Here is a 23,578-nt window from a genome sequence, read left to right as displayed (position 1 = left end):
CCCTTGCCGAGCAAGATGCAGCGGCTCATTCCTCGTCAACGACGACCGGCATGTGGAATGCAAGCAGTAGCTCATGAGACGGCAAAATGCCGAGCCGCAACCTTGATCCCACCAGCGGCAGTCATATCCACGGCAAGCGTGGCTGGCTGGTCCCCGGCACGCATCGGGCGAACAGGTGATGAGTCTGTTGATGGCCCCCGGTCGTGGCAACCTTGCCGTCGAGTGTCATCGATGGATGCATCGTCCAAGACAATCCCGAGCGAATTGTCCCCACCCTCCGCAAATGGTGTCGACGATGCCTCTGACCGGTCAACGCTGGCCATCCAAGAAGCAGATGGAATATCATGCACGACCAACTGTGCACCCTCTCTGTCTCACACGCCAGCCTCGTCTGTTCCACCCGGGGACCTCCATGTGCGAACAAGCTTCTAGATTGGCAGCACGCGGCTTCTTCCTGTCTTCATGCCCGCAACCCGACTCGTCCTTTCGGCCTGGATACCCCACGCTAGACTTTGCTCCGGCCGGACTGTGCTTCACGGACCGTGCAATCACGCCCAGGCCGTTCCTGCATCGTTCCGTCGACACCTGTTCATCGACATTCACGCAATGCCCCATTCCGACGGCGCTGGACGGGCACGAGAATGCCTCCGGGTTGGATGATTCCGCGGAATCGGCTCTTCGGTTGACGGGCATGGCATCGTCGGGGCGCGTGCCAAGGTGAGGCATCTTTTCGTTCCGCTTGTCCAGCTGCACGGTCTGCTCTCGACGCATCACGCAAACTTGTCGTGCTTGCCCTTGACCTTGATGTCCAGAAGCTTCTCGTGATAGTCTCCCTCCCGACGCGCCCTCTTGAGCACCTTGACCTCGTCCTCGTTCAACCTTCGTCCGGCGGCGTCCTCGAGCTCGCGACGGCTGATCTTGGCCAGCGACTTCTCTTCCTTGGATGCTTTGAGCTTGGGCTTGAAGCGCGCCTGCATGCGGATGCGCAGCGTCGTGTTGAAGCTGATGGTGTCGGCGTCGCCACGCACCTCGGCCGGCGGCGCGTTGGCCTTGGACGACGTCGACGGCTTGATGGCCAGCAGCGTGTCGCGCAGCGTCTGCAGCTGGAACGTCCCGGGTGTGTCGGCCGTGGCGATGACGGAAAAGCACTCGAGCGGCGAGACGGCTTCCGACGTGGCCGAGAGTATGCCAATCTTGTCACATGAGAGGTACCTGCGGTGTGGGCAAGCCAAGTCAGTCATCGAGCTGCTGTCGGTCCTGCCCGCCTCGGTACCGGCTGGGGCGAGGGTGAGGTGGCCGACGACGTACCGTCCATGATGCCCCTTGAACCGATGGTGGTCCGTCCCGGATATCTTGTGCGCCACCCAGACCTGCCGTACGTCGTGCGGTTCGGCCGTCGTCGGGTTCCCCTCGACCGTGTTCTCGATGGCCATGGCAAAGACCTTTCCGCTCGCGTCGCATGCCAGCGCCGAGGGCTTGTCCGTCGGCAGCACGATCATGACGGGCCCTACCACGTCGAGGGCCACGTCGGCAGAGACCCAGCTGTCGTCGCTCGCCTCGTCGCCATCGTCCGTCTTTTTCTGCAGCTGCTTCGTCCCCCTCGTGCCGTCGTCGTCATTGCCGGCCTTGTCACCGTCCCTCTCGCGCTTTCTCTTCTTCGCTTTCTTGTCGCCTTTGAAGGTCAGCGGCTTGACCATGGTGACGACTCTTCGCTATCTTGGCGGGTTGCGTCGGTATTGGCGATGCTGGTCCTGCCATCGACGTCTCACCTGGCGATCGGGATGCGGCGAGCTCCATCCGTTCCTCGTTACGTAAGCAGTCATTAATTGGCCGCCAGCCATGCCCCTCCCCCGCTCCAGGCTAATATGCTGTCACTCGGGAGGCAGGAGCCTAGCTCGACATGGCGGGTTCGTGGCGCCGAAGTCGACTGACGGCGGCTTGGGCTCGTTGAACGCTTTGCTGATCGGGCAACTTGGCCGTGTATTCTTTCATTCTCTAATCTTTTTTTTTTGCCCTCATGATTCTCTCCCGAATTTATTTCCTTTTCTTTTTCTCTCCCACCAAATCCCGATCCCTTCGTCAAATCTCGGCCGCCCGAAAATGACAACGCAAGCTCAAGCTGTGACGGTGTCTCTCGAGGACCTCGTTCGAGGTATCATCACGACCCCACCACCTCTCACTCTAGCCGGGACGAAGTAGAGCATGTCGCTTACGGTATGCTGCCACAGGTTCCGTCTCCTTCGAGACCCTGCAGCAGGCCTTCGGGCCCGACTCGCTCGGCATCCTGGTCGTCAAGGATGTGCCGCAGGAGTTTGGCCAACTCCGACGCATCGCGCTCTCATACGCATCGTACCTCGGAAACTTGCCTGCAGCAGAACTAGGTGGGGACCCATGACGGCTGTTCCGGCTCGCGCGATGGGCCATCATGCACCGTGCTGTGCTAATGCTTCGCGGCACCAGAAAAGCTGGAAAACGTCAAGGCCAAGTACCTTACCGGCTGGTCTCTCGGTAAGGAAACGCTGGCGGACGGGCGGGCAGACACTTTCAAGGGATCCTACTACGCCAACTGCGCCTTCTACGTCGACGCCAGTCTGGAGTGCGCCAAGCCCACGGCCGACTTCTCTCCGACAACGTTCCCGGAGTACCTCTCGGCCAACCTGTGGCCGTCGGAGCAGGTGCTCCCCGGCTTCAAGCCGGCGGTGACGGACCTCTGCAAGCTCATCATCGACGTCGCCGTCCTCGTCGCCCGTGCCTGCGATCGTTTTGCCGAAAAGGAGATTCAGGGCTATCCCAAAGGCTACCTCGAGCACGTCGTGAGCACGTCCAACACGACCAAGGCACGCCTGCTGCACTACTTCCCCCAGGGGCTTGACCACAACGACGGCACGTCCGAGGATGACTGGTGCGCGACCCACCTCGACCACGGCTGCCTCACCGGTCTCACGTCTGCCATGTTCATCGACGAACAAAAGGTCTCCCCGGCCGTTCCGGCCGACGTCGCCGCCGGTGCCGCCGGTGCCTCCCTGCCACCCCTCGACGAGCTCGCGGCGTCGCCGGACCCGTCGGCGGGGCTGTACATCAAGTCTCGGACGGGAGAGACAGTGCAGGTCAAGATTCCGCGGGATTGCATCGCCTTCCAGACGGGCGAGGCGCTCGAGCGCATCACGGCCGGGCGGTTCAAGGCGGTGCCGCATTTCGTCCGGGGCGTGCGCGCGAGCGTGAGCGATGGCCGCGTCGCCCGCAACACCCTCGCCGTCTTCACCCAGCCCAACCTCGGGGAGGAGGTGGACATTGAGCAGCACCTGACGTTTGGCGAGTTTGCGCGGGGCGTCGTGGCCAAGAACACGGTGTCATAGCTGGGGCCTGGATGGGAAAATAACTATATTGAGGGCAGCTGTCTCATGAAGCGGCTATGAAGAAAAAAAAGGCTATCTATCTGCATTCGTCCCTACGCAGTTGCATGCAACCGCATGCAGAGGGTGTGGTCTTTGTTGGAAAGACCGCCGTGTGGCTCTCTCACCTATCCATCGCTGCATGTCCACGACGGCGACGGGCAACGTGAGGGCGAAATCCAACATGGAAAATGACAGTGGACACGCTTGCGCGGCAAAACGTACGACACGATGACGAAGAGTGAATGTTGATGGGCGGAGTGTCGGACTCCATTCGGTCTCATCCCGGAGCACACGCCATGCCAAGATGGCTTTGGACAAAAATATCATGCTGGTTTCCGCTCGCGGCCCCTTGCAGACCATGGCGCAGAGAATGGCGCTCGACGGCCGCATGATGGCTCCTGCGAGCAGGGCAAATGCGAACATGTACGCTTTCCATTCCCTCTACTTCCGCCACCATCCCTTCCGTTACGCCCACGCGCCGACGAGGCTCATGAAGAAGGCGCCGAGGAAGACGAGGATGCAGGCGATGACGCGCTGCTTCCCACGCAGGTACCTCCAGCTCTCGTCGCTGAGAAAGTCCTCGGAGAGGAGCTCGACAAGCGAGGCAAAGGTCAGGAGACCGGCCGAGATGGCATTCATGACGCCGACGACGATGAGGCCAACCTCCGAGTCCGGGCTGTAGAGGGTGTGGGTGGCGAGACCGATGGCCTGGCCGAGCGGCGTGGTGCAGCCGTAGGCGAGGGCCATGAGCCAAGGCTGCCACCGCTTCCCCTCCCACTCGATGGCGGCGATGCGTGAGCCGAGGGCGAGACCTTCAAAGGTCTGGTGGAAGACGATGGCGATGAGCAGGACGATGAAGTCGCTGCCGATGGAGACGCTGAGGGCCATGCCGATGAAGACGCTGTGGAAGAGGATGCCCATCTCGAGCAGGATGCACTGGAGCCGCTCCTTGCGGCGCTTCATCTCGGGCGAGATTTGAGGCTCGGCAAAGGAGCCGTTGCTTCCGTCCAGACTGCTGTCGGCCTTGGCGTCGGGCGTGGCCTTGGCGTCGACGTCGGTGACGTCGTCCTGGTCGAAGACGACGGCAATGTCCTCGCCGGCGACGGCGCGTTGGGCTCGGGGGGGCGTCTGGTTCATCTGGGAGAGTTCCTGGCCCATGCTAGATGAGCGACCGCGGAGGGGGCCCATGTCCCGGAAGGGGAGCATGGCGGTGCTGGAGCACATGTGACCCGCCTTGGACGGCGGCGCCTGGGCCGTGGCATGGCCGTTCCCGTCGACGACGGGACCGGCTTCGATGGGCGGAGAGGACTCGTGGCGAGCGGGGTGAAATATCATCTCGATGACGGTGATGAGGAAGATGGAGGCGAGGGCAATGGCGCCCGGCATGGCCTGGTAATCGTTGGTCCAGAAGCTGCCGAGGCACGGGTTCCCGAGCGAGATGAAGGCGGTCGGGAGCAGGTGGACAAAGGCGGTGGCGATGAGGACGCCGGTGCCGAAGTGGCGGATGGCGAAGAAGAAGCGTCGCGGGATGCGCAAGCCCGGAAACTTGGTGGCGAGGAGGGGGAACGCGCAGCCGAGGGTGGAGACGAACCAGATGATGAAGAGGGCGCCGGCGTGAAGGGGTATGTCGTACTTTGTCTTGTCGACGCCGCCCGTCGCGCACGTCGACCGTCTGCTCAGCCCGGCGAGCTCGGGAGGCTCGAGAGGACGGATGGGCCGGCCATGGTGGCGAGGACGAGGGTCGGGGCCGATGTCGGCAACGTCGTTCCGGAACGTCGAGCCGATGCGGGGGGCGAGGGACGAAATCAGGCAGGAAAAGAAGAGAACGGAGAGGATCCAGGTCGTCCAGCTCCAGAGCCGGGACGATGCCCAGAGAAGGCGAGGCTCAGCGGCGGTCACCTCGTTGGGATGCGAGGACAGTCCTGGCAGACGAGTGCGTTAGCGGACAGCCGTCGGCGGAATGGAGGGAACGCCCATCTCACCGTCAGACCGTCGTCCCGCATCCGGCACGGAGGCCAGACGGTCACGCCGCAACTTTGCATCCGATGCCGCGGCCGCTCCAGGGCCCAGGGCACCGACGCCGCCGCCGCCACCGCCGACGTCGTCCTGGTCGGCGGCGACATATTCGCGCAGGTTCGAGATGCCGTTGAGGTCCTGCCGCGTCGTCTGGTCCGCAGCCAGCGCAGGCGGGCTCTGGTTCCAAGCGAGATGCCTGAAGGTGCCCTCGTCAGCCTTGTTGAGGCAAATCATGGTGCTGCTTTGCGTGCCTGGACGCCTGCTTCCTCCGTCCGGGCCTGCGTCGATTCTTCCTGTCGAGTGGTGTCGAGCCTGGGCCGATGCGGGTTCCGAGGGGCCGACGGAAGGTTAGGCGATGTGGATGTATATAATATATATATATATATATATCCAGATGAAATTGCCTGTATGGTATCGTATATATATATATATATATATCGGAGTCGCCGTGTCTGCGTGTGCAGGTCAAGGCCGAGGGTATCGACGTTGCGAGGTGGGCGATGAGGTGTTTGAGGGGAGGGCAGTGGGAAGAATTTCAATCACGGCGGTGACGTGACAGGCTAGGCCTGTACGGAGTGCTGTAAATGCTCGAAGCGCACCAACACATGAACAATTTATAGCCACTTGCAGGTACATGAACGGTGCTAGTACGTACTGCTGTTAGTGCGCACTGCTGCGGTACTAGCCCGCCCTGCTACGTGTCGCGGTATCTAGTGGTACTAGGTAGCATCGGTGCTAGCAGCAGCAAGTCCTTTTGCTCCCCGCAGAACCTTGCCTGGACGGCGAACGAGGCGGTGACGGTTAGCCCGCCCGGCGGCGGGGGCGTGCCGGAATTGGCCCCTCGGCTCCTATTCCACCCGAAGGAACCAGTGCCTAAGGTGGCCAAAACCCCAATCGGCTGTCGCTTACGTGCATGATACGCCCGTCCGTTCTGTCCCGAAATTCCTCATTGGCAGGCTATCCAGCGACGAGCTGCACGACCTGTTCGCCGCTCCCTTCTCCCTTTGCCAAAGCAATCACTAGCACGGCGTAGGACGCATCCGATTCGAGTCCCTCCCGATCCATGTTCGCTCCAACCAAGCCACCTGGCGCCCAACAGGCGTCGACACCCGACGGCTGAACGAAGCGAGGGAGAAGCGGAGGAGACGGCGAGGACTCTGTCGAATGAAGGGCGAATATTGTCGATTCGCCTTCCTCGATCATTCCCTCGACGAATCCATGTCTTCGGACTCGCCCTTCCCCTCCCACCGCCTAGCCTTCCGTCGGCTTGGTCGCGCGAGTTTCTACCGTGGAACGACCATGGTGACGGTGTGCATCGCCCGTCGCCGAGGTTGAATCGCGCGTCGTGGATGACCGAGAACCGACCAGATAACCATCTCCGGCCGATGTGCCTTGAGCAAGACTGCTGGCCAGAGCCAGAGCAGCACCACTGAGGCGTGCTCTTACCGCAAGTTGAACAGCTATGCACAACAAAACTACCCCTCTCCATGTGACATGGCCGGCGGGAGATGGAGATGGCCGAGCTCGCAGCCTAATCGGTCTTTTGGTAGAGAAGAGGGAGCCCATTCCATATGGACGGGCAAACACCGAAGGCGACAAAGGCTTGCCGTAGGCGTGCCTGGATGGTGGAGGTTGCATCGACTGGAGACTCAACCTGGCTCGGATCACGAACGTGCCCTGGCTTCTCAGGACTGCGTACACCTTCAGCACGACCAGTACAAATACGGGCTCATTCTCAGGCCAAGTGTGAATGTACCTTGACGCGCGTCTAAGGATCCAGTGTCTCCGGGTTGTCTGCTCCTCGTTCGTTGGGGAGCCATCACGCAGGCCTCGTTCTCGTCCCAGCGACGAAAATGGATAGCCGGCCAGGTCAAGCCGGCATCGCGTGGGCTCGGTTGCATCCATTACGGATTGAACGAGCAAGCAGCAAGGCCAATTGGCTTGGGTCTGCATGTGTGTACCACCAGCGGCATGTGCATGCGCTTGCGAACGGATGGTTGGCGCCGGCGACAAGATATGGCATCCCTCTCCGGGCGCTCGCTGAATATTTCCAGAGGATGCCTACGGGCATGACAGCAGTAGGGCGACGGCATGGGCATGCGAGTGACAGCTCCTCCGTACGTCGCACATGTGCTGCACGCGTGCATGGTACTTGGTGAGCTTGCCCTCCATCCGCCGCGATGGGTAGCTGCCAGCGTCCATTGCAACCGCGTAACGTCGCAGATGCGACCCCGGAAGGTTGCAGCGGGACCAGGCACCCACGGATGGACGTGCATGCGCGCGGAAGTGCGCGCCGTCGATTGAACAATTGAACCCCCCGAAAATCGACGGGAGAAGGGCAGCACGCGCAACAAGTTCCCGCAGTTGGGCCTGCGCGGCAGCAGGACCAGGCAGCCAGCAATGTTTCTATATCAAGAAGCAGATGATGACGATGGCGATGATGATGATGACGATGATGGATGATGATGATGACGATGACGATGAAGATGATGATGTTGTTGATGGATGATGATAACTGTGTTCTGAGCAGAATAAGCATTGCGTGCTGATTGAACAGGACAACCAGGGCATGCTCATGAACAGGCCAACCAGAGCATGCTCATGAACAGGACAACCAGAGCATGCTCATGAACAGGACAGACGAGCATGCCCATGAGCAGGATAAACATAGTGCGGCGCGCTCTCGGGGACCATGGGCGTCATACCCCGATCGTCGTCTACAGTGTATAAGCGAGGAGGGGGATGACCATCTCAGCCACCCAAGCCGCCAAATGCGGTCCAGCTCCACGAGAGCACACGTCCCTCGAGTCCTTACCGACAAACACGAAACACTTTCCAGAGGAGTCGCATGCGCTCCGCGGTATCCGTTCAATCGCCACCGACGACCCGTCCATCCATTCTTCACCACCCCTCTTCACCCTCCTCAATCCCGGCAGCACAGCCGCCAACGGGCAAGCACCAGGACCACCCTGTTCGTCCGTGACCGACCCTCGGGAGAAGGCGACGGGACGCAGGTCGGCAGCGCTCGAGGAGACGAACCACTATTTCGAGAGCTGACGGATGTGACGGGGACAAGGATCTTCGACGACTTGATGCATCTCACCGGCTGCCGTGTAACGCTGTCGTGGAATAAATACATGTCCGGCGGGAAAGGTCAGGACCAGGACGCAAAGGCACCGCGGCCGACGGTACGTCCCCTGTCCCGATTTGGCAATTCTCGGTCGGACCTCCAGCCGAACCCCGGCCCAAGCCTCGGCCACCCGCCGGGTCACCACGCTAGCGGCCGGCATCCTGCTTATTCTGCTCGTCCGCCACCGTCCACGAGCAGGCCAGGCATCGACATTTTCTGCCCCCATCCGCGACAGCAATGGCCCTCATCGCAGCAGCCTTGCACGGAAGCCACAATTCCCCCAAATCGGTCATCTTCTGTTCCTGACTCACCAACCCGTCACCCGGTCCGGCCGCCACAGTCACGAGCCTCTCGAACTGCGGCGGCAGAAGCAGCAGCAGCAGTCACCGGCATGACATGGGCTCCCGCTCTTCCAACATGGAAACAATGGGCACGTCGGAAACAAGCCTGCATGGGTTGAGGGACTGGCACTTCATACGATGACCCTGTCGACATGCGTCGAGGGACGACTTGCACGTATGCTTGCCACAATTGCCACACGTAAGTAAGTACACACCCACACATATACGTACACGTTCACATTCACATAGATACATATTCACATACACATAGATACATGTTCACATTCACATACGTACTTACATGCTCACCTACACATAGATACTATTCACATTCACATACGTACATATCTCATCCACATAGATACATAATCACATACACGTACACACGAATACTTACATGCACGCACGCGCACACACCCTCGTCCCCTTCTCCCACCCCCCGCTCCTTGGCAGCGTGCGACCGTGGCAGCCCCTGTCTGGAGAAAGAGTTCGTGCCTGTCGGCATGGCCATCAGCTGCGCTCTCGCATGCGGCTGATGCAAGGGACGCAAACGCTGCGCTTCGCCCCTGATTGGTTCCCTCGGCAAGGCTGAAATCGTCCTCAGCTGGTGTTCCAGCCAAACATGTCACCGCACCGACGTGGCCAATCTTGCCTGCGTCCTCTCTCCCGCGAGCACCGCTCGGGGCCTCTTCAACGCGCCGTGGAGCGAGTTTGCGGTAACCACTCCCTCGGCGTGGCTGGCGCGGGAACCTCGGCGGTACGAGGCCGACGACGGACGGCAACAACGTCCAAAATGCTGAAATACACCCCCATCACCTGCGGTTGGCCCTCCCCTCCCCCTACCGACCGACCGACTCCCCATCCGACTCCCTACCAGACGCCTACTGACCAAGGTAGATGCCCATCCGACCGCAGCTATCCGTCCGACCTGCGTCTGCGCTCCGCATGCGAACCCCCATCGTTGGGGTCGGAAGCCTTTCGCACCGCAGCTGACCTTGGAGACAGCCTCGCATGGGGAGGCGAAGCTTCGGGCACGGCGTTTCCTTCCTCGACACCGATGGAGTCATTGATGGCGGGACGCTGCGTCTCAAACTCAACGTTGTATCGTCGCAGAGCCCGGCGCCCATTCCTGACGGTCCTATAAAAACCAGTCTCCTTTGCCCCGGCGTCGGCGCGCTTGCCTGCACAATGTTAGAGCAAAGCGAGAGAAAGAACGGCTTCGATGGCCAGCATGAACAATAGCCACCTGTTTTCCCCCTCTTCTCCTCTCCCCCGTCCGGCGGGAGCCACGTTCCATGACCTGTACCTGCTCGTTCCCGCCTTCACCACCATCCTCCTCCTGTCCCTCTCCGGCTCGGCGAGGATGGCTGCTGGGGGGAATCGTTCCCGTCCGAGGCTGGCCGCCGCATCGTCACGCTCCTCAGCGCGAACGGGCCTCCCCCACGTTTCCTCGGCCATCCCGTGGGTTGGACACGCGCTCAAGCTCCATCGCGACGGCGGACGGTACGTCGACGGCCTGATACGCAAGACGCGGCAGCCCATATTCAGCATCGACGTCCTGTCCAAGCGGCTGCTCGTCATCGATCCCTCCCTCGATCGTGTCCTGGCGAAGCACGCGCGCCACACGAGCTTGATCCAGCTCATCGCCCTCGTCGGCAGACGCGCCCTTCACCTCGGTGACAAGGCAATTCGCATCCTCAACGAGTACGACCCGCGGCCCTTCCACGCCCATGCCCTCTCGAGCCCTCAGGGGTCGCTGGAGCTTGCCGAGGCCTCGGTCTCGTACCTCGGCGAACGGTTCGGCAAGCAGCCGCGGGTGCAGGAGGTCCCCCTCGGGCGCTGGCTGTTCGAAATGGTCGCCTGCGCAACGGCACGGGCCGTCTGGGGCCCGGAGAACCCGTGGGCGGAGGACGGCGAGTTCATGGACCAGTTCATGTGAGTGCCACGCGTCCCCTCGCCCCCGTTTCGCCGTCTTCGCGTCCTGATTGGGGCCCGGCAGCATCTTGAGCGACGAATTCGAGTCCTTGTGCCGGCCCTTGCCCTCCATCACGGCCAGGGCGGCATACCGTGCCCGCGAGCTCGTCGTCGGCAAGCTCGTCGCTTTTCACCGCGCCCACCGCTCGGCTCGAATGTCGAGCCTGGCCCACCGAACCAACGCGATATACATCAACGATGCCGACTGGGAGACCAACCTGGACTACTACAAGTTTGAGCTGATCGAGGCCTTGGGTCTTTTGCCGACGGCGAGCACCGTCTCCGTCTGGCTTGTCCGGTACCTCCTCGTCAACGACGAGCTGCGGCGGAAAGTCGTCGACGAGATCCGTCAGCTCAAGGCAACGACGGGTGAAGACGCCGGCCGTGGCTCCGCGCTGGGGCATCTGGAAATGAGCAATATTCGCGAGACTTGCCCCCACCTCGTTGCCGCTTGGCATGAGACGATGCGCCTCTGCATGACCATGGTGCCCCGCGTCGCCTCGAGCGATTTCACCCTGACCCTGCCTCCCTCCTGCGCTTACCCATGCCCGCCCGTTGCCGGACCGATATCCATCTTCAAGCACGACGTTGTCCTCCTGCCGATGCTCTCCTTCAACCTCGATCCCAAGACATGGGGGCCGGATGCCGAATCCTTCAGGGCCGAGCGCTTTCTAGATGATAGTGGGAGGCTGCGCTGCCAGCTGACGCAGAAGGTACGCGGCTTTGGCGTCGCCGGCAACTTGTGTCCGGGCAGGCGCTTCGGCTCCGAGACGGCCCTTTTGACGGTGGCGACGCTGCTGAGAGACTTTGACGTCGAGAGCGCGACCGGCGCGCCGTTTCCTCCGCCGCCAAGGCGGGAAGCGATGAATTTTGGATTCGACCGGCTGGGCGACGAAGTGCAGGCGAGACTTGTGAGAATCCGCTGAGCTGTCACGGACTGTTTTGCTGTTTCCTGGAGTGTTGGAGTTGGACTGGTCTGGGGCCGTACACGGGATAGCAGTCGTTTGGGCGTAGACGATGGACGATGGACGATGGACGATGGACGATGGACGATGGACGATGGACAATAGACAATAGACAATAGACGGTGGACAATGGGCCATGGACGGGAGATGATAGACCATAGATGGCAGACGATAGACGCCGGATAGTAGGCGTTGGGCCTTGGACAGTGATATCGGGCACCGGCGTTGATGAGGTACAGTCTCTGCTGAGCGTTTATTTCACGTCGAAGAGAACGGCGAGGTTATTTCTGAATAGGTACAGGTACACCATACTTGGCACGCATCTTTTTTAACCCGCTTCCCGATGCTTTGATGGGACATGTACTCGTCATGTACTCCGTACACTGTATGTAAGTATGTACTGTAAGTAATTGTCCATCCTAGGAAGGATGTTACAGCGCTTTCACTCGCAAGTAAGTACGGAGTACCTATCTAAGCTTCCCCCCCCCCCCCCTCGGCCCCTGTGTTGCCCCTCACTCTCCCCGCCCCAGCCAAGTCGACAAGTCACTGACATCATCACGGACATCATCACCTACATCATCACGACATCTCGCATCGTATCCCCAATATCGTTCCCTTCCTAGCCTCTCTCCCCATCGTCAATCCGCTTCGTCACACCCACCCTCCCAGGTCGCATCATGGCCGTCCCTCCCAAGTTCGCGGCCCACAAGCTCGAATTCGCCTCTCCCACCACCGCGGCGTCTTCCTCGTCGGTGCCGCACACTACGCACACGCTCGAGCTCTACCTAGACTACTGCTGCCCCTTCTCTGCCAAGATGTTCGGCACTCTCACCACGGCCGTCTTCCCGCTCGTGCAAGCCAAACCCTCCTGGGCCGCCTCGCTCTCCGTCGTCTTCCGCCAGCAAGTCCAGCCCTGGCACCCCTCGTCCACGCTCATGCACGAGGCCGCCCTTGCCGTCTTGCGACTCGAGCCTTCCAAGTTTTGGGAATTCAGCTCCCTTCTTTTCGATGAGCAAAAGGCCTTTTTCGACGTCAACGTCGTTAAGGAGGCCAGAAACGAGACGTATAAGCGTCTCGCCAGTATCGCCGCCAAGGTCGGCCTGGACGAGAGCAAGGTTTGCAAGATGCTCGAAGTTTCCGATCATCCCGGACCCGATGGCTCCTTGAACGTCGGCAATGAGGTGACGAACGATCTGAAGCTGCTGACCAAGATGAACCGCCTGATTGGCGTCCACGTCACGCCGACCGTTGTGTTTGACGGCGTCGTGTGCGACATCAGCTCGAGCTGGACTGTCGACCAGTGGAAGGAATGGTTGACCAAGAACGTCATCTAGGAGTCCGGACCGTCATCAGTTGGGGATGGAAAGGTAACTACATTCAAATCTTACATTATTCTGCTCGAGATCAGGACCAACTGTTTCTGATGCCGTAAACGCTTCCGCCGTGATCCCCATAATCCGGTTGTTTGAAGATTCCTCCCACCGTGTCGGATTTGAAACCCATGCATACATGATGTTGGTCCACTTTGTTGATTCAACTGCTTCGTCCATGTCACCCGCGCAATTGGCAGCATTGCGGGAGGGAAAAGGAAGCAATCACCGGCAATGCTTCGTGGTGTCAGCGGCTCCCAGCGTCCCGAGTGGCCGCCTTTTGTTCCCGGTTCAATTGGAAGACCATATACCGATACCCTACCACGGAATTGTAGTACTTTAATGGTACATTCTGGCCTGTGCTAGGTATGCCATTTGATTCTGGACAATAGTTAAATGCATTTGGCGTGTCGGAACTTTTATATGAACTGCGTCGGGCGTAATGGGGTAGGCTGTAGCTTGAAATGTGTAAAAAGCCCCAGTCTAGGGAGAATTGTGTAATTCCAAGGCAGAGCTAGGAACCATGACTAAAACTACTCCATATAGATGGAACGGTATATTCAAGACGTATGCCTTTTGGCTCGTCGGGGTATGCGTTACAGGGTAAGAGCCTGACAGCTACTACCCGACTGTTGACACGCTGGCTCTAGGGTAGGCATCAGCACTTTCCACCTGTCCTGAACCACGTAAACGCGCTGGGCAAAGTTAACCTCATCTCCCCTCCTCCTTTCATCAACCTCGCCTTACACTAACCCAGCGCAAATCAACGAATGATGCTTTCGTTTAAAGCAACTACCTCTAGAGTGTGCATGCTCACAAAAATCGTCAGCGTACTGCCCTCCAGAAAAGTCTGCGGCACCCAAATATTGCGATTACGCGTAGCGTTGCTGCGACCCCCCCAACGACGATGCTACGCCCGTCCAGTCACGACAAGTAGGCGTGTGGAGGAGGAGGAGCTGAAGAAGCAGGCAAAGACGGCAGCGTCACAGGATGCCAAGAACTACGGTGAGAAGTGGCCACCTTCGCATTGCCATGCAGTCCCCTTCCTTCCCTCTGACCTCACTGACCTATATGCGACGCGACTTCAGCAATCCCCGAGAGACTCATAATATACCACGCCGGCACGGGCCGAGTCACATTCCTCGCCATGCTCAAGCTCACGAGCGTTTTTATAGGCGCCTTCTTCTGCTTCGTAGTCGTGCCTGCATACGCCAAGTCTGAAAAGCCCTTGACCGACGCAACCGGAGGTATATCCGTACCGCGCCCCGAGTATTCGTCATCCATCAAGAAAGAAAACGGCCTGCTGATGAGATCCTTCAGTCGTACTCTGCGGCATCCTGCCCATCATCTTCGTATCTTACACGACGGCCCCATTCGTTACTCACATTCACATGCACCTGCCGCCCGCCGCCCGCACTTCCCGCGCCGTCCTCGAGCGCTTCGTCGCAGCCCTACCGCCCTCGACGCCTCTCACCATGACTACTATGAGCCTCATCGCCAAGCCCCGGTACAGCAGCTTGAATGCCGGCGACCTCGCACCCGTCTCCAAGCGCTTCGGCCTCGTCAACTACGTCCGCGACACGGCGAACGAGAATAAGGCCCGCAGCTGGTACAACCATCGAGCCGTTAGCCAGTTCTACGTTCAGAGCGGTGGTGCTGACGTCAAGAAAACGACGAAGAGCCATCGGCCGGGCACTAGGAAACGGGGCGTGGTGGATGTGTGGATTTGGGACGCGCTGAGGGAAAAGCTGGCGAAGAGGGCAGCATTCACGATGGGAAGCGCAAAGTGTGACCGTGTCTGACGACTCAGCAAACCCATATCGAACAACTTATACATGCCTTAGGGTTACTTCATCTAATTATTTGGGTATAAATAAAAACTGCCTTCACTATTTCCTTTGCATGCCCGCGAAAGAAGAGCTCAGATCGGAAATGGCCCTGTAGTGATATGACCTCTACCATATCACATGCCTACTTCAGAAACCCGACTGGGGAGGGGGGGGGGGGGGGGGGGGACCAAATCGACGATTCAATAATTCACCCCCAATTTTCTCGAGTCTGCTGGCACCCAGCATCTGCACTGTATTCAGCTGTACCCTTCCACAGATCACGTAGAGCTGCCACAAACATTTCACCTCGTCGGCAGTTTCACTCATTACAAATCACACAATCACTAGGAATATACCACAACTCTGAAGACAAACATGTGTATAATTTAGAACAAAGGCCCTGCCTCTATTTCGTTCCATAATCTCATCGCGTGCCATTTGTGGCAAGATATAAACCAGGAAATCCTTCAGAAATCCACCAGAAACGAACCATGCAACGGTAGACGCCCCGAGAAATCTTCACCAAGTTTCAACCAAAAATCCACCGATACCTTCCGATAAAACCAAAGAAAGAAATACATATACATAGGCAGGGAATAAGCCAGTCACCGGCTACACGAGAACACAAAAAGCAATCATCGGATCGACGATCCAGCCTCGAACGCCATGAACCGACGACCAAGGCTCCTTCACGCACAAAGAAAGACATGCCAAGCACCTCAACGTTGATGGCGCGCCGGGAACGCTGGTAAAATCGTGGTGACGTTGTCTGGCGGCTCTCATCCCTTTCGTGATAAGAGGTCACGCTGACAGCTGGCGGGATGTTCCAAAAAAAAAAATTCCACCGTGGAGGAATACGATGTCGACGAGCCAGCTTGCAGTGCAGATGGCTAGCTAGTGACGCTTGGGTACCCCTATCGCGTCGTAGTCCCAGGACCGTTTGAGCCCACCTTCGTAAACGCTCGCCACCGACTCCTGCCACATGGCCGGCGTGATGAAGTGTGGCATAGGTGCCGACGTGGAGTATTGTTGCGCCGGCACCTGCCGGGGAATAGACGAATTTACCTGCTGAAAATCGTGAACTGTCGACACTTCCGAGGCACTCGAAGAGGAAGCGGTAATGTTCATCGGATGTGTTTGAGTCGGCGAGACTTGCCCCGCATGAGTCGGAGCGCCAAAGGACGTGTTCCATTGCCTGCTTCAAGTCAGCTCCGGGTCATCTCATTCGTCATCAACGACATACTCAAAGATCCGAGCCGGGTTCCACGAGGGCTGGCTGCTCTCCATCACCAGGCCGTTGGAAATATCCGATGCTGGGCCTTCAGGCATCATGGCCAGTGACTGGATGATTGGCGAGTCACTCTTGCTGTCGCCCGGATCTGCCGAAACCGGAGACATGGGATGGCCCGAGTAAGACATTGTCGGGGCATGCGCAGCCCCCAAGTGTTGATCCATGGAGCCCGTCCTGTCCATCGACCTGTACCCATGCTTTCCTCGCGGGGGGCTCGAGTGGCTCGACGAACGTGGGCTTCCGTACGGAAAGGATGGCTTGAGCACAAAGGGCCTGCTGACATCGGCCGAAAAGGCTTCGCGGACGGCGTCGACCTGCCTTTGAAGCTCCGGCATCGGCCACGCCTCCATGGCCTTTTCCAGTATCCTCATGTGGCGAGTAAAGTACTCGCGTGCGTCAGTGTTGAAGTCAGGGTCGGGCGATACGATGGCCACCTGCGATGGTTAGAAGAGGAACAAGGCGTCGCCGAAACAAGGATCTTACAAGATGGAGGACGATGCAGGATAGCCCGGCGTAAACGGTAAAGCTGAATCCTCTCTGCATGCTCTGAAGCCCGGTGAGGCCGTACGACTGCAGCATGGCCTCTTGAAGACGGCAGAGTGCCTTTGCCGAGTTGTAGCAGATCAGCATGTGATGCTTCCACTGCGACTCGTTCGCAGCCGGGTCGAGAAAGGACAGCACGGGGCGGTAGTAGAGGATGAGGACCAGGTAGTAGTACGAGTGCAGGTTTCCGAGAAACGAGGACGGCAGGAGCGGCGGCGAATTGTCGGGCGGAAATGTAATCGACATGTCGGCAGGCAGCTCGGTCAGAAACGAATTGATGCTCTGGCTCAGCTGCTGGAACTCCGGGTCCATGCCCCAGTCCTTTTTCCTCCTTATCTTGGAGTAGACGTTGCTCATCTTGCCAATGTTGCGCACGAGCCGAGCGAAGTGGGTAAAATTCCGCGCAACGAGATGATCGTCATCGCCACCTCCGCCGATTGGCTGGGGGAGGTCAAAGTCGACAGAGTCCAGGTCGACGGACAAGTTGTGACGGCCTGCAAGCAGTCAGTGTCTGGCGGGCGCGGACGTCGGTAGGAGGTGCGAGTACAAACCTTGAGGAGTGCTGACCATGACTTCGCAGACAAATACCGTCTGCCAGATTCGGGTGCGAAGTTGGCATTCCGCAGCGCTGTGCTCGCAGGGCTGGCCGGCTTGGTGTTCGTCGTGGTGCTCCTCGAGCCCCAAATCCTTGCCCATCTGGACGCACTGGATGACGGTCATCCAGGAGCGATAGTAGTAGCCCCGTTTCGGCGCCGCCTCCCGCGCCTTGAGAATCATCAACAGAGCCTGCAGGGTGCTCAAGCGGGGAACGTCCATGAAGGCGTCGGCATGTCCTGCATCTGGTCAACCGGCCGCTCCGTTGGGAGAAGAGAGTACGAGCGTACTTGAAGCGAGAGCAAGCCACTGCTGCCCCTGGGTGGGATCGTCGGCCAAGCGGCTTCCAATGGCAAAGAGTGCCTCGAGAATCAGGGGTGAAATCGTCTCCCGAGCCGTGCTCCACTGGCGATAGAACTGAGCTTTGTCGAGAACGGGAACGTAAGGGTGCACGTGGACAAAGTAGAGATCAAAATAGTGCAGCGCCGAGGCGTCGTCCGGCATCAACTCCAGGGGGATTCGAACTTTGTGGCCTGGGCCAGAGGCAATGGGGGTCAAAACGCTCCCAAAGCCGTCATCATCCTCAATCGCCGGCTGCTCCTCACGTCGAAACGATGCCTTGTTGCGCAGATAGGGCGCTGTGCGCGTGTTAGGTCCGACTTAAGCACGAGGCCGGTGCAACTACCACGTACCTGTTCCCAACTCGTTCACCTTCAAGCCACCCAGAAGATCGGCGAGATCTTGCTGCAGGTAGGAATCTGTAGAGTAGGCCCCCGGGGACGAGTCCTGCCGCGGCTCCTGCTGCAGAGGGGGGGTGGGAAAGGCGTTCTGGGGCGCGTACTGCTGGTCCATGACGGATACGGAAGGCGGCGGGACCGTGGTGTAATGCAGGTTGTGCTGCGACTCGGATGCTTCGAAAGGAAGTGCGTGAAAGTTGGAGGCGGCCGAGTCGGGGTAGGAGCCGTGGTGGGTGTACACGTCCTGAACGTCCTTGCCGTTCGTCTGAGGTTGCAGCGACATTTGCTGAAACTCGCCGGCGGAATCTAGAAAGGCATCGTACATGGTCGAGTCGGAGCATTCGTAGCCGTTTGGCCGAACGCAATGGAGCTTGAGCCTGATGCAGGCCGAGCAGGGCCAAGTGTTTGTCGTGGCGGCATCGCACTTGATTTTTCGTCTCCGGCAGCCTTCGCAAGCTCTCATGACTGGATGGTGTCAGCCAGGAGGCAGGAAGGACCATGGAGGAGGACGAGCAACCGCACCCTTGAGCCGCTTGTGGCGGTTGTGCTCATCTACAAAGACGTAGTCTGCAGCCAGACGGTTAGACGGGAGGTCTCGGGCAGCGACATCAAGTTCCGTGCCGGAACGGTTGGCTTACTCTTCCGCACTTCTCTCGGAGGATACTGCTGCGGCGCAAAGGGAAAGGAGCCCATCTGGGCACTCTGGGCGTCCTGCGGCAGGATGCGACGTACGGTCGAATCGCTCGACATGGCGGTAGGGGGCGATGGACGGATTCGTCAAGTCTGGGAGATGGGGGAGGAGGAGGAGGAGGAACGTTGTGAAATGGAGCCGAAGGCGAAGAAGAAACAAACGATCAGCCTCTCGCGAGAGTGCCGACCGGAGGCGAGTTTGGAAGAGAGGAAGACGAGAGGCTTTGACGGAGGAAAGGGGAGAGAGAGATGGATGGATGGTGTCGTAAGGACGACGGAAACAGAGGTGGGGAGTAAGCCAGCACGGCAGGTATTCATATGAAATGGCTGATAGAGCATCCGATGTAAAGACGAGAGGAGCCTCTGCCAGTGGCGCGCGGCACTGCTGGACGGAGTCCTCGTGCAGGGATGGAGCACCTCCAGCCCACGATCCTATCCGTACGCCAGGAGGGTCAAGCTTTTCTCGAGGCGTCAGTCGACCAACGGCGGTTCTCACAGAGGGATGTGAGGGGGGGGGGGGGGGACGTTCAAGGAAGACGTGGGCTGGGTTTTGGAACTAAGTACTGTACTAGGCATGGCAAGGTTCGGGTACCTTAGCAGAGAGAGAGTGCCTGATTTCCCGGGTGGGTGGTCCCTTGCCACGTTGGTAAGTACACCTACAGGCAGGTACGAGGAGGTACGAGGCAGGCGCGAGCACGAGCTCCTACAGGTGCTGCGGCGGATGGGAAGGAGTCAGAGCTGCGTTCGGGCGTCGTGCTTTCCGTCCTGTCGGGTGTGCCAACATGAAAAATGACGGTGGGATGGAAGCTTTGTCGGCTGCTGCCGGCCGAGATTGTCTCGCGCTTGTACGGAGTACTCGTGCTTGTACTCTTCTCGTATACTGTACGAGTATGGGAAGCAGGCAGCAGGCGGTGGGCAGGACAGTTGCCGCGCAGGTAATTACACGAACAGTACATGTAAGTACATACAGCACATGCAAGTATAGGTGCACCGTACCTCAGCAAGGTACACTTGCTCCAGCTGCTGTACTACTGATACATACTGTACAGCGTGCTAAGTAATACTGCATGCGCACATGTGCATTAGTACGTACCAGGAATTAACAAGTAATAAGTACTCCTCCGTAAGTACGGAGTACAGTACAGCGAATGTATTGTAGTTGTACTGTAAGTACTTCATGCTTCTGTAATACAAGCAAGTACTGAGCACTACTACTGTACACTGCCCAAAGTCCTCTCCGCACCCATTTCGTAGGAGAAACGAATGCCTTAACCAACAGCACCACACCATCCATCGTCCCACCACGAGGGTCCATCAACAGTGCAGGGATTCATGGGGGTGTTTGGCAGAAACTCCTACCGACCCCGCTAATTATGCCGCCCAGAGGATGGACGCTGGAACCCACGCGTTCCACCAAACCAAACAGAACCCGCTTTTCCCAATCCTATCCCTACACATACAACGTATTATATGCGCAATGGTGCACAGTCGCGGATGTGTGTTGCATGCAAGTACGTACTGTACTTGCACATGTACAGTCATATGTACTCCGTGCTTGGTACTGCCTGCATCCAAGTTTAACGTCAGTGTCTCCGTACGGTGTACGCGTAGTATTAATACTACATGTAGTACAAGTATGGGACAGCCAGGTCGGGACCAAGAAGAAATATCAGGCTGACGTCGCCGCTCGCATCACTAGACCGTACAGAATTCGATCGGCGTTGGCCGCCCGCTCATCATGTGGTGCTTTCCCAATCGACACTGCGAATTTATTGGAGCGTTGATGACAGCATTCCCACCCTTCATTTCTGTGGATTCAAGTGGATAAATCCGTTGATACAAACGTCCAGGTACTCATACTACCAAGGTTTGTCCGAGGTTTACTTGCCACGTACTCGTATGTCGATATTGATTAATGCTCTTACCGACCCGGCACCGATGAGTACATGTACACCTAGGTGTACTTGTGTGAATGACAATACGCCAATACATGCAGGCAGGTACATGCACACGTACGAGTACTTGTACTTGCTACGACAAATGCACCACGCACGACACTGCGCAGGCGAGTCCACCTCCAATCACTTACATGTCGGTACTATTAGTACCTAAGTTCTGTAAGTGCTTGGTATGTTAGGTGCGGTAGGTACTCCGTACTCTGTAGTAAGTATTTACGTAGGTACTAGGTAGGTAGCTTGAAGAATCACGAGCGCGCTGCATGCAAGTAGAACCAGCGAATAGGTACCGACCTACCGTTTGGCGGACCGCAACACCTCGCTTCCCTGCCTTGCTTCCTTCTTGTCGCCACGTAGATGTTGCCACTGCATGTACAGTACAGCCAGCCAGTGCGTCATCCTCCGCGTCCGTGGCGACCAGCTCGACCCATTCATGATGGAGGAGTACGAGTGCCTTTCACTATATCAGCACCGCACTGTACTTGCTGGCATGTACTGTACAGTGGTGAGCATGAAAATGTACTTAGTATTTGGTAAAGCACGGTCACAAGTACTGTACAAGTAGGTGCGAGCACTACGTACCAATAATACTTGATGCTTGGTAATTGATTGTCTTGTCCGAAGGTACCACCAGTACTGGACGGTGTATTACGCTACCTCTAGCATGAAAGCAGAGGTAATTACAGTAGTGCTAATACCAGGCAAGTACACTCAGGCGTCCCGTCCTGGGAGCAGCAGTCGGAACACCTGCCAGTACACAACGCATGGTGGGTGTACATGTACTGAAACGTCGTCCTCCAGATTATCACCTCCACCTGACACTCGCATTGAACTCCTCAATCCCGTGGCAGATTCCTCCCGCCGGGTCCCACAACTATTGCGACTCGCTCGTGTCTGCCCAGCGAGATGGGAGCCGCCGTCCCCGAGTGTTTGATCCATCTCCGTGTCGACAGCTCGTTCATTTCCAGGCTCCAGCATGGAACGGTTGGCTTCCCTGGGTGCGCATGACCCCCCCCGTTGGTGTTGTGCGCTATGCGCATCGTACCAAACTTGACCTTCCAAGTAATATTACTGCACTCCGTAGCTACGCACAGGACACTTGCCGGGCGTGCGAAACAGGTACCAGTAATCTACAGTACTCGCATGCATGTTGGTCTCAATTTCGAAGCCACGTGGTACTTCTGTCATGCATCGCTTGTTGGTTGGTAGTCGCACTGGGTCTCGTTCTCGTACTCGCGCCTGCCCATGAGTGTGGCAAGTTGACAACTGACGACATTCAGGTGCCGACCTCGCATCGGTGTCGGTGGGAATCTGCGGGTTACAGGGCGTGTACTGTAGGGTACTCTACAGAAGTTGTACAGTGCTGCAGGCAGATGTGAACAAGTAATTACTACTATAAATAAGCAGGTGTACGGAGTGCATGCACTGCAATTGCAGTACGGAGCACGGAGTAGACAACGCGGTAATAACGTCGTACTGGTCGGAGCACTGAACATACTAGTCTAAGCACACCCAGTTACGTACTGTATTAATACCTTTGCAAGGTAAGTACTTGGTACGAAGTTGGAACAGAGTACAGTACTTACCTCCAGACCCAAGTACCGTTAGTACAGAGTATCAAGTACCTAGTACTTAGATGCTGTGCAGTTGGACGAGTGCTTGTACTCCGCACGCCGGTCACCAATAATACAAGTAAGTACATGTACAAGTACAGTACGTACGCGCAAGTACAGGAGGATGTACTATACAAGACCCAGGTGTACTTGCTTGTAAGTACTCCGTACTGTAGCTGTATTTCTCCGTACTTGTACATACTCGTACTCCTCCGTCTCGTCAAGGGATGCTCGTACTTGGCGGATGCAAGGACGATCAACAGACAGCGTGTGGGTGGATGAATAATACGCGCGGTATAGGCAAGGCCAGCCGTCGGTGGACACTTGGCTGGCTGGCCACCTATACTTTAGGTGCTAAGCTCATATTCCTATTCGGCCAACCGTCGGTGGTTGCCGCCAACAGACCGAGAAATGAACGAGTACGAGGTATTGCGACCGCGAGTAGCAGTCGCGCTCCTTATTGCAATGAATGGACGAACCCACGACCTCGAGAAAGGCGATAGAGGCTGGCGCTGGGAGCCGAAGGACGACGGTGCCAGGCAGTTGCTTTCCGGTGCGGCAAACCCACCATTAGTTATTACCCGCCAAGTACGGAGTACAATGAGCACATCTCGCCACGGCCACTGCTAAGCATGCGAGCGGCAGTGACAGCGTACTGTACCTGCCGTGGGGGATAGAGGGAAAGTCGCCAGGTGCAAAAGCTACGGACGGAACGGCTAGCCCAGACCCCAAACAAAACAAAAGCAGGTTGGAATTATTATTATTATCATTGCTTGTACGGAGTACGGAGTACACCTACTTGGGCCGTCGGATTGCATGAGGAGGCCAAGACAACGACGGAGTCAAGTTTACGTACAAATGCGGGTCAAACGGCGACCAGGCAAACAAGTTGTTGGCACCAACTGTACTTGCAGGTACTAACACAGATAGATGGCAAGTATTAGATATCACTCCGCACTCCGCACTCCGTAGCCAGCAAGTACGTACAGTACTTGCAAGTACATGCATTATGTAGATGGGGGTTTGGTGGTGACAACATCGACATCCTCCATCCTCCATCCTCCATCCCCCTCATCCAACATCCCCGGTTCCGCCTCCCCGCCTCCCAGATAGGTGGGCGAATGCGGGTGCCGAG

At 57.9% G+C, this 23,578-nt stretch overlaps 8 protein-coding genes across 8 annotated transcripts; 4 read left to right on the top strand and 4 right to left on the bottom strand.

The window, feature by feature from the left end:
* Window positions 1-770: 770 nt before the first annotated feature.
* Window positions 771-1,697, bottom strand: DCS_04621 (FRG1-like family protein; the record flags this gene model as incomplete). Its single annotated transcript, XM_040801929.1, has 1 exon — window positions 771-1,697. The coding sequence occupies one exon, from the start codon at window positions 1,695-1,697 to the stop codon at window positions 771-773; it is 927 nt and encodes a 308-aa protein (XP_040656962.1).
* Window positions 1,698-2,100: 403 nt separating this feature from the next.
* Window positions 2,101-3,356, top strand: DCS_04620 (uncharacterized protein; the record flags this gene model as incomplete). The annotated part of the gene is made up of 3 exons (XM_040801928.1): window positions 2,101-2,152; window positions 2,229-2,381; window positions 2,461-3,356. 3 exons carry the CDS (start codon window positions 2,101-2,103, stop codon window positions 3,354-3,356), a joined length of 1,101 nt encoding a protein of 366 aa, XP_040656961.1.
* Window positions 3,357-3,860: 504 nt separating this feature from the next.
* On the bottom strand, window positions 3,861-5,645 carry DCS_04619 (plasma membrane zinc ion transporter; the record flags this gene model as incomplete). Its single annotated transcript, XM_040801927.1, has 2 exons — window positions 3,861-5,317; window positions 5,378-5,645. The coding sequence occupies 2 exons, from the start codon at window positions 5,643-5,645 to the stop codon at window positions 3,861-3,863; spliced, it is 1,725 nt and encodes a 574-aa protein (XP_040656960.1).
* A 4,468-nt stretch (window positions 5,646-10,113) lies between these two features.
* DCS_04618 (Cytochrome P450) lies at window positions 10,114-11,782 on the top strand (the record flags this gene model as incomplete). The annotated part of the gene is made up of 2 exons (XM_040801926.1): window positions 10,114-10,817; window positions 10,882-11,782. The coding sequence occupies 2 exons, from the start codon at window positions 10,114-10,116 to the stop codon at window positions 11,780-11,782; spliced, it is 1,605 nt and encodes a 534-aa protein (XP_040656959.1).
* Window positions 11,783-12,498: 716 nt separating this feature from the next.
* DCS_04617 (uncharacterized protein) lies at window positions 12,499-13,155 on the top strand (the record flags this gene model as incomplete). The annotated part of the gene is made up of 1 exon (XM_040801925.1): window positions 12,499-13,155. The coding sequence occupies one exon, from the start codon at window positions 12,499-12,501 to the stop codon at window positions 13,153-13,155; it is 657 nt and encodes a 218-aa protein (XP_040656958.1).
* A 1,183-nt stretch (window positions 13,156-14,338) lies between these two features.
* DCS_04616 (uncharacterized protein) lies at window positions 14,339-14,993 on the top strand (the record flags this gene model as incomplete). The annotated part of the gene is made up of 2 exons (XM_040801924.1): window positions 14,339-14,438; window positions 14,512-14,993. The coding sequence occupies 2 exons, from the start codon at window positions 14,339-14,341 to the stop codon at window positions 14,991-14,993; spliced, it is 582 nt and encodes a 193-aa protein (XP_040656957.1).
* Window positions 14,994-15,914: 921 nt separating this feature from the next.
* Window positions 15,915-18,510, bottom strand: DCS_04615 (putative Cutinase transcription factor 1 alpha; the record flags this gene model as incomplete). The annotated part of the gene is made up of 6 exons (XM_040801923.1): window positions 15,915-16,215; window positions 16,264-16,745; window positions 16,795-17,348; window positions 17,406-17,687; window positions 17,739-18,086; window positions 18,141-18,510. The coding sequence occupies 6 exons, from the start codon at window positions 18,508-18,510 to the stop codon at window positions 15,915-15,917; spliced, it is 2,337 nt and encodes a 778-aa protein (XP_040656956.1).
* Window positions 18,511-18,737: 227 nt separating this feature from the next.
* On the bottom strand, window positions 18,738-18,935 carry DCS_04614 (uncharacterized protein; the record flags this gene model as incomplete). Its single annotated transcript, XM_040801922.1, has 1 exon — window positions 18,738-18,935. The coding sequence occupies one exon, from the start codon at window positions 18,933-18,935 to the stop codon at window positions 18,738-18,740; it is 198 nt and encodes a 65-aa protein (XP_040656955.1).
* Between the last annotated feature and the right edge of the window lie 4,643 nt (window positions 18,936-23,578).

The sequence above is a fragment of the Drechmeria coniospora genome, chromosome 02 (genome assembly GCF_001625195.1).
Source record: "Drechmeria coniospora strain ARSEF 6962 chromosome 02, whole genome shotgun sequence".
In the NCBI taxonomy this organism is placed as follows: domain Eukaryota; kingdom Fungi; phylum Ascomycota; class Sordariomycetes; order Hypocreales; family Ophiocordycipitaceae; genus Drechmeria; species Drechmeria coniospora.
Note: the sequence above shows the minus strand (reverse complement) of the source record. Positions and strands in the feature narration are given on the sequence as shown.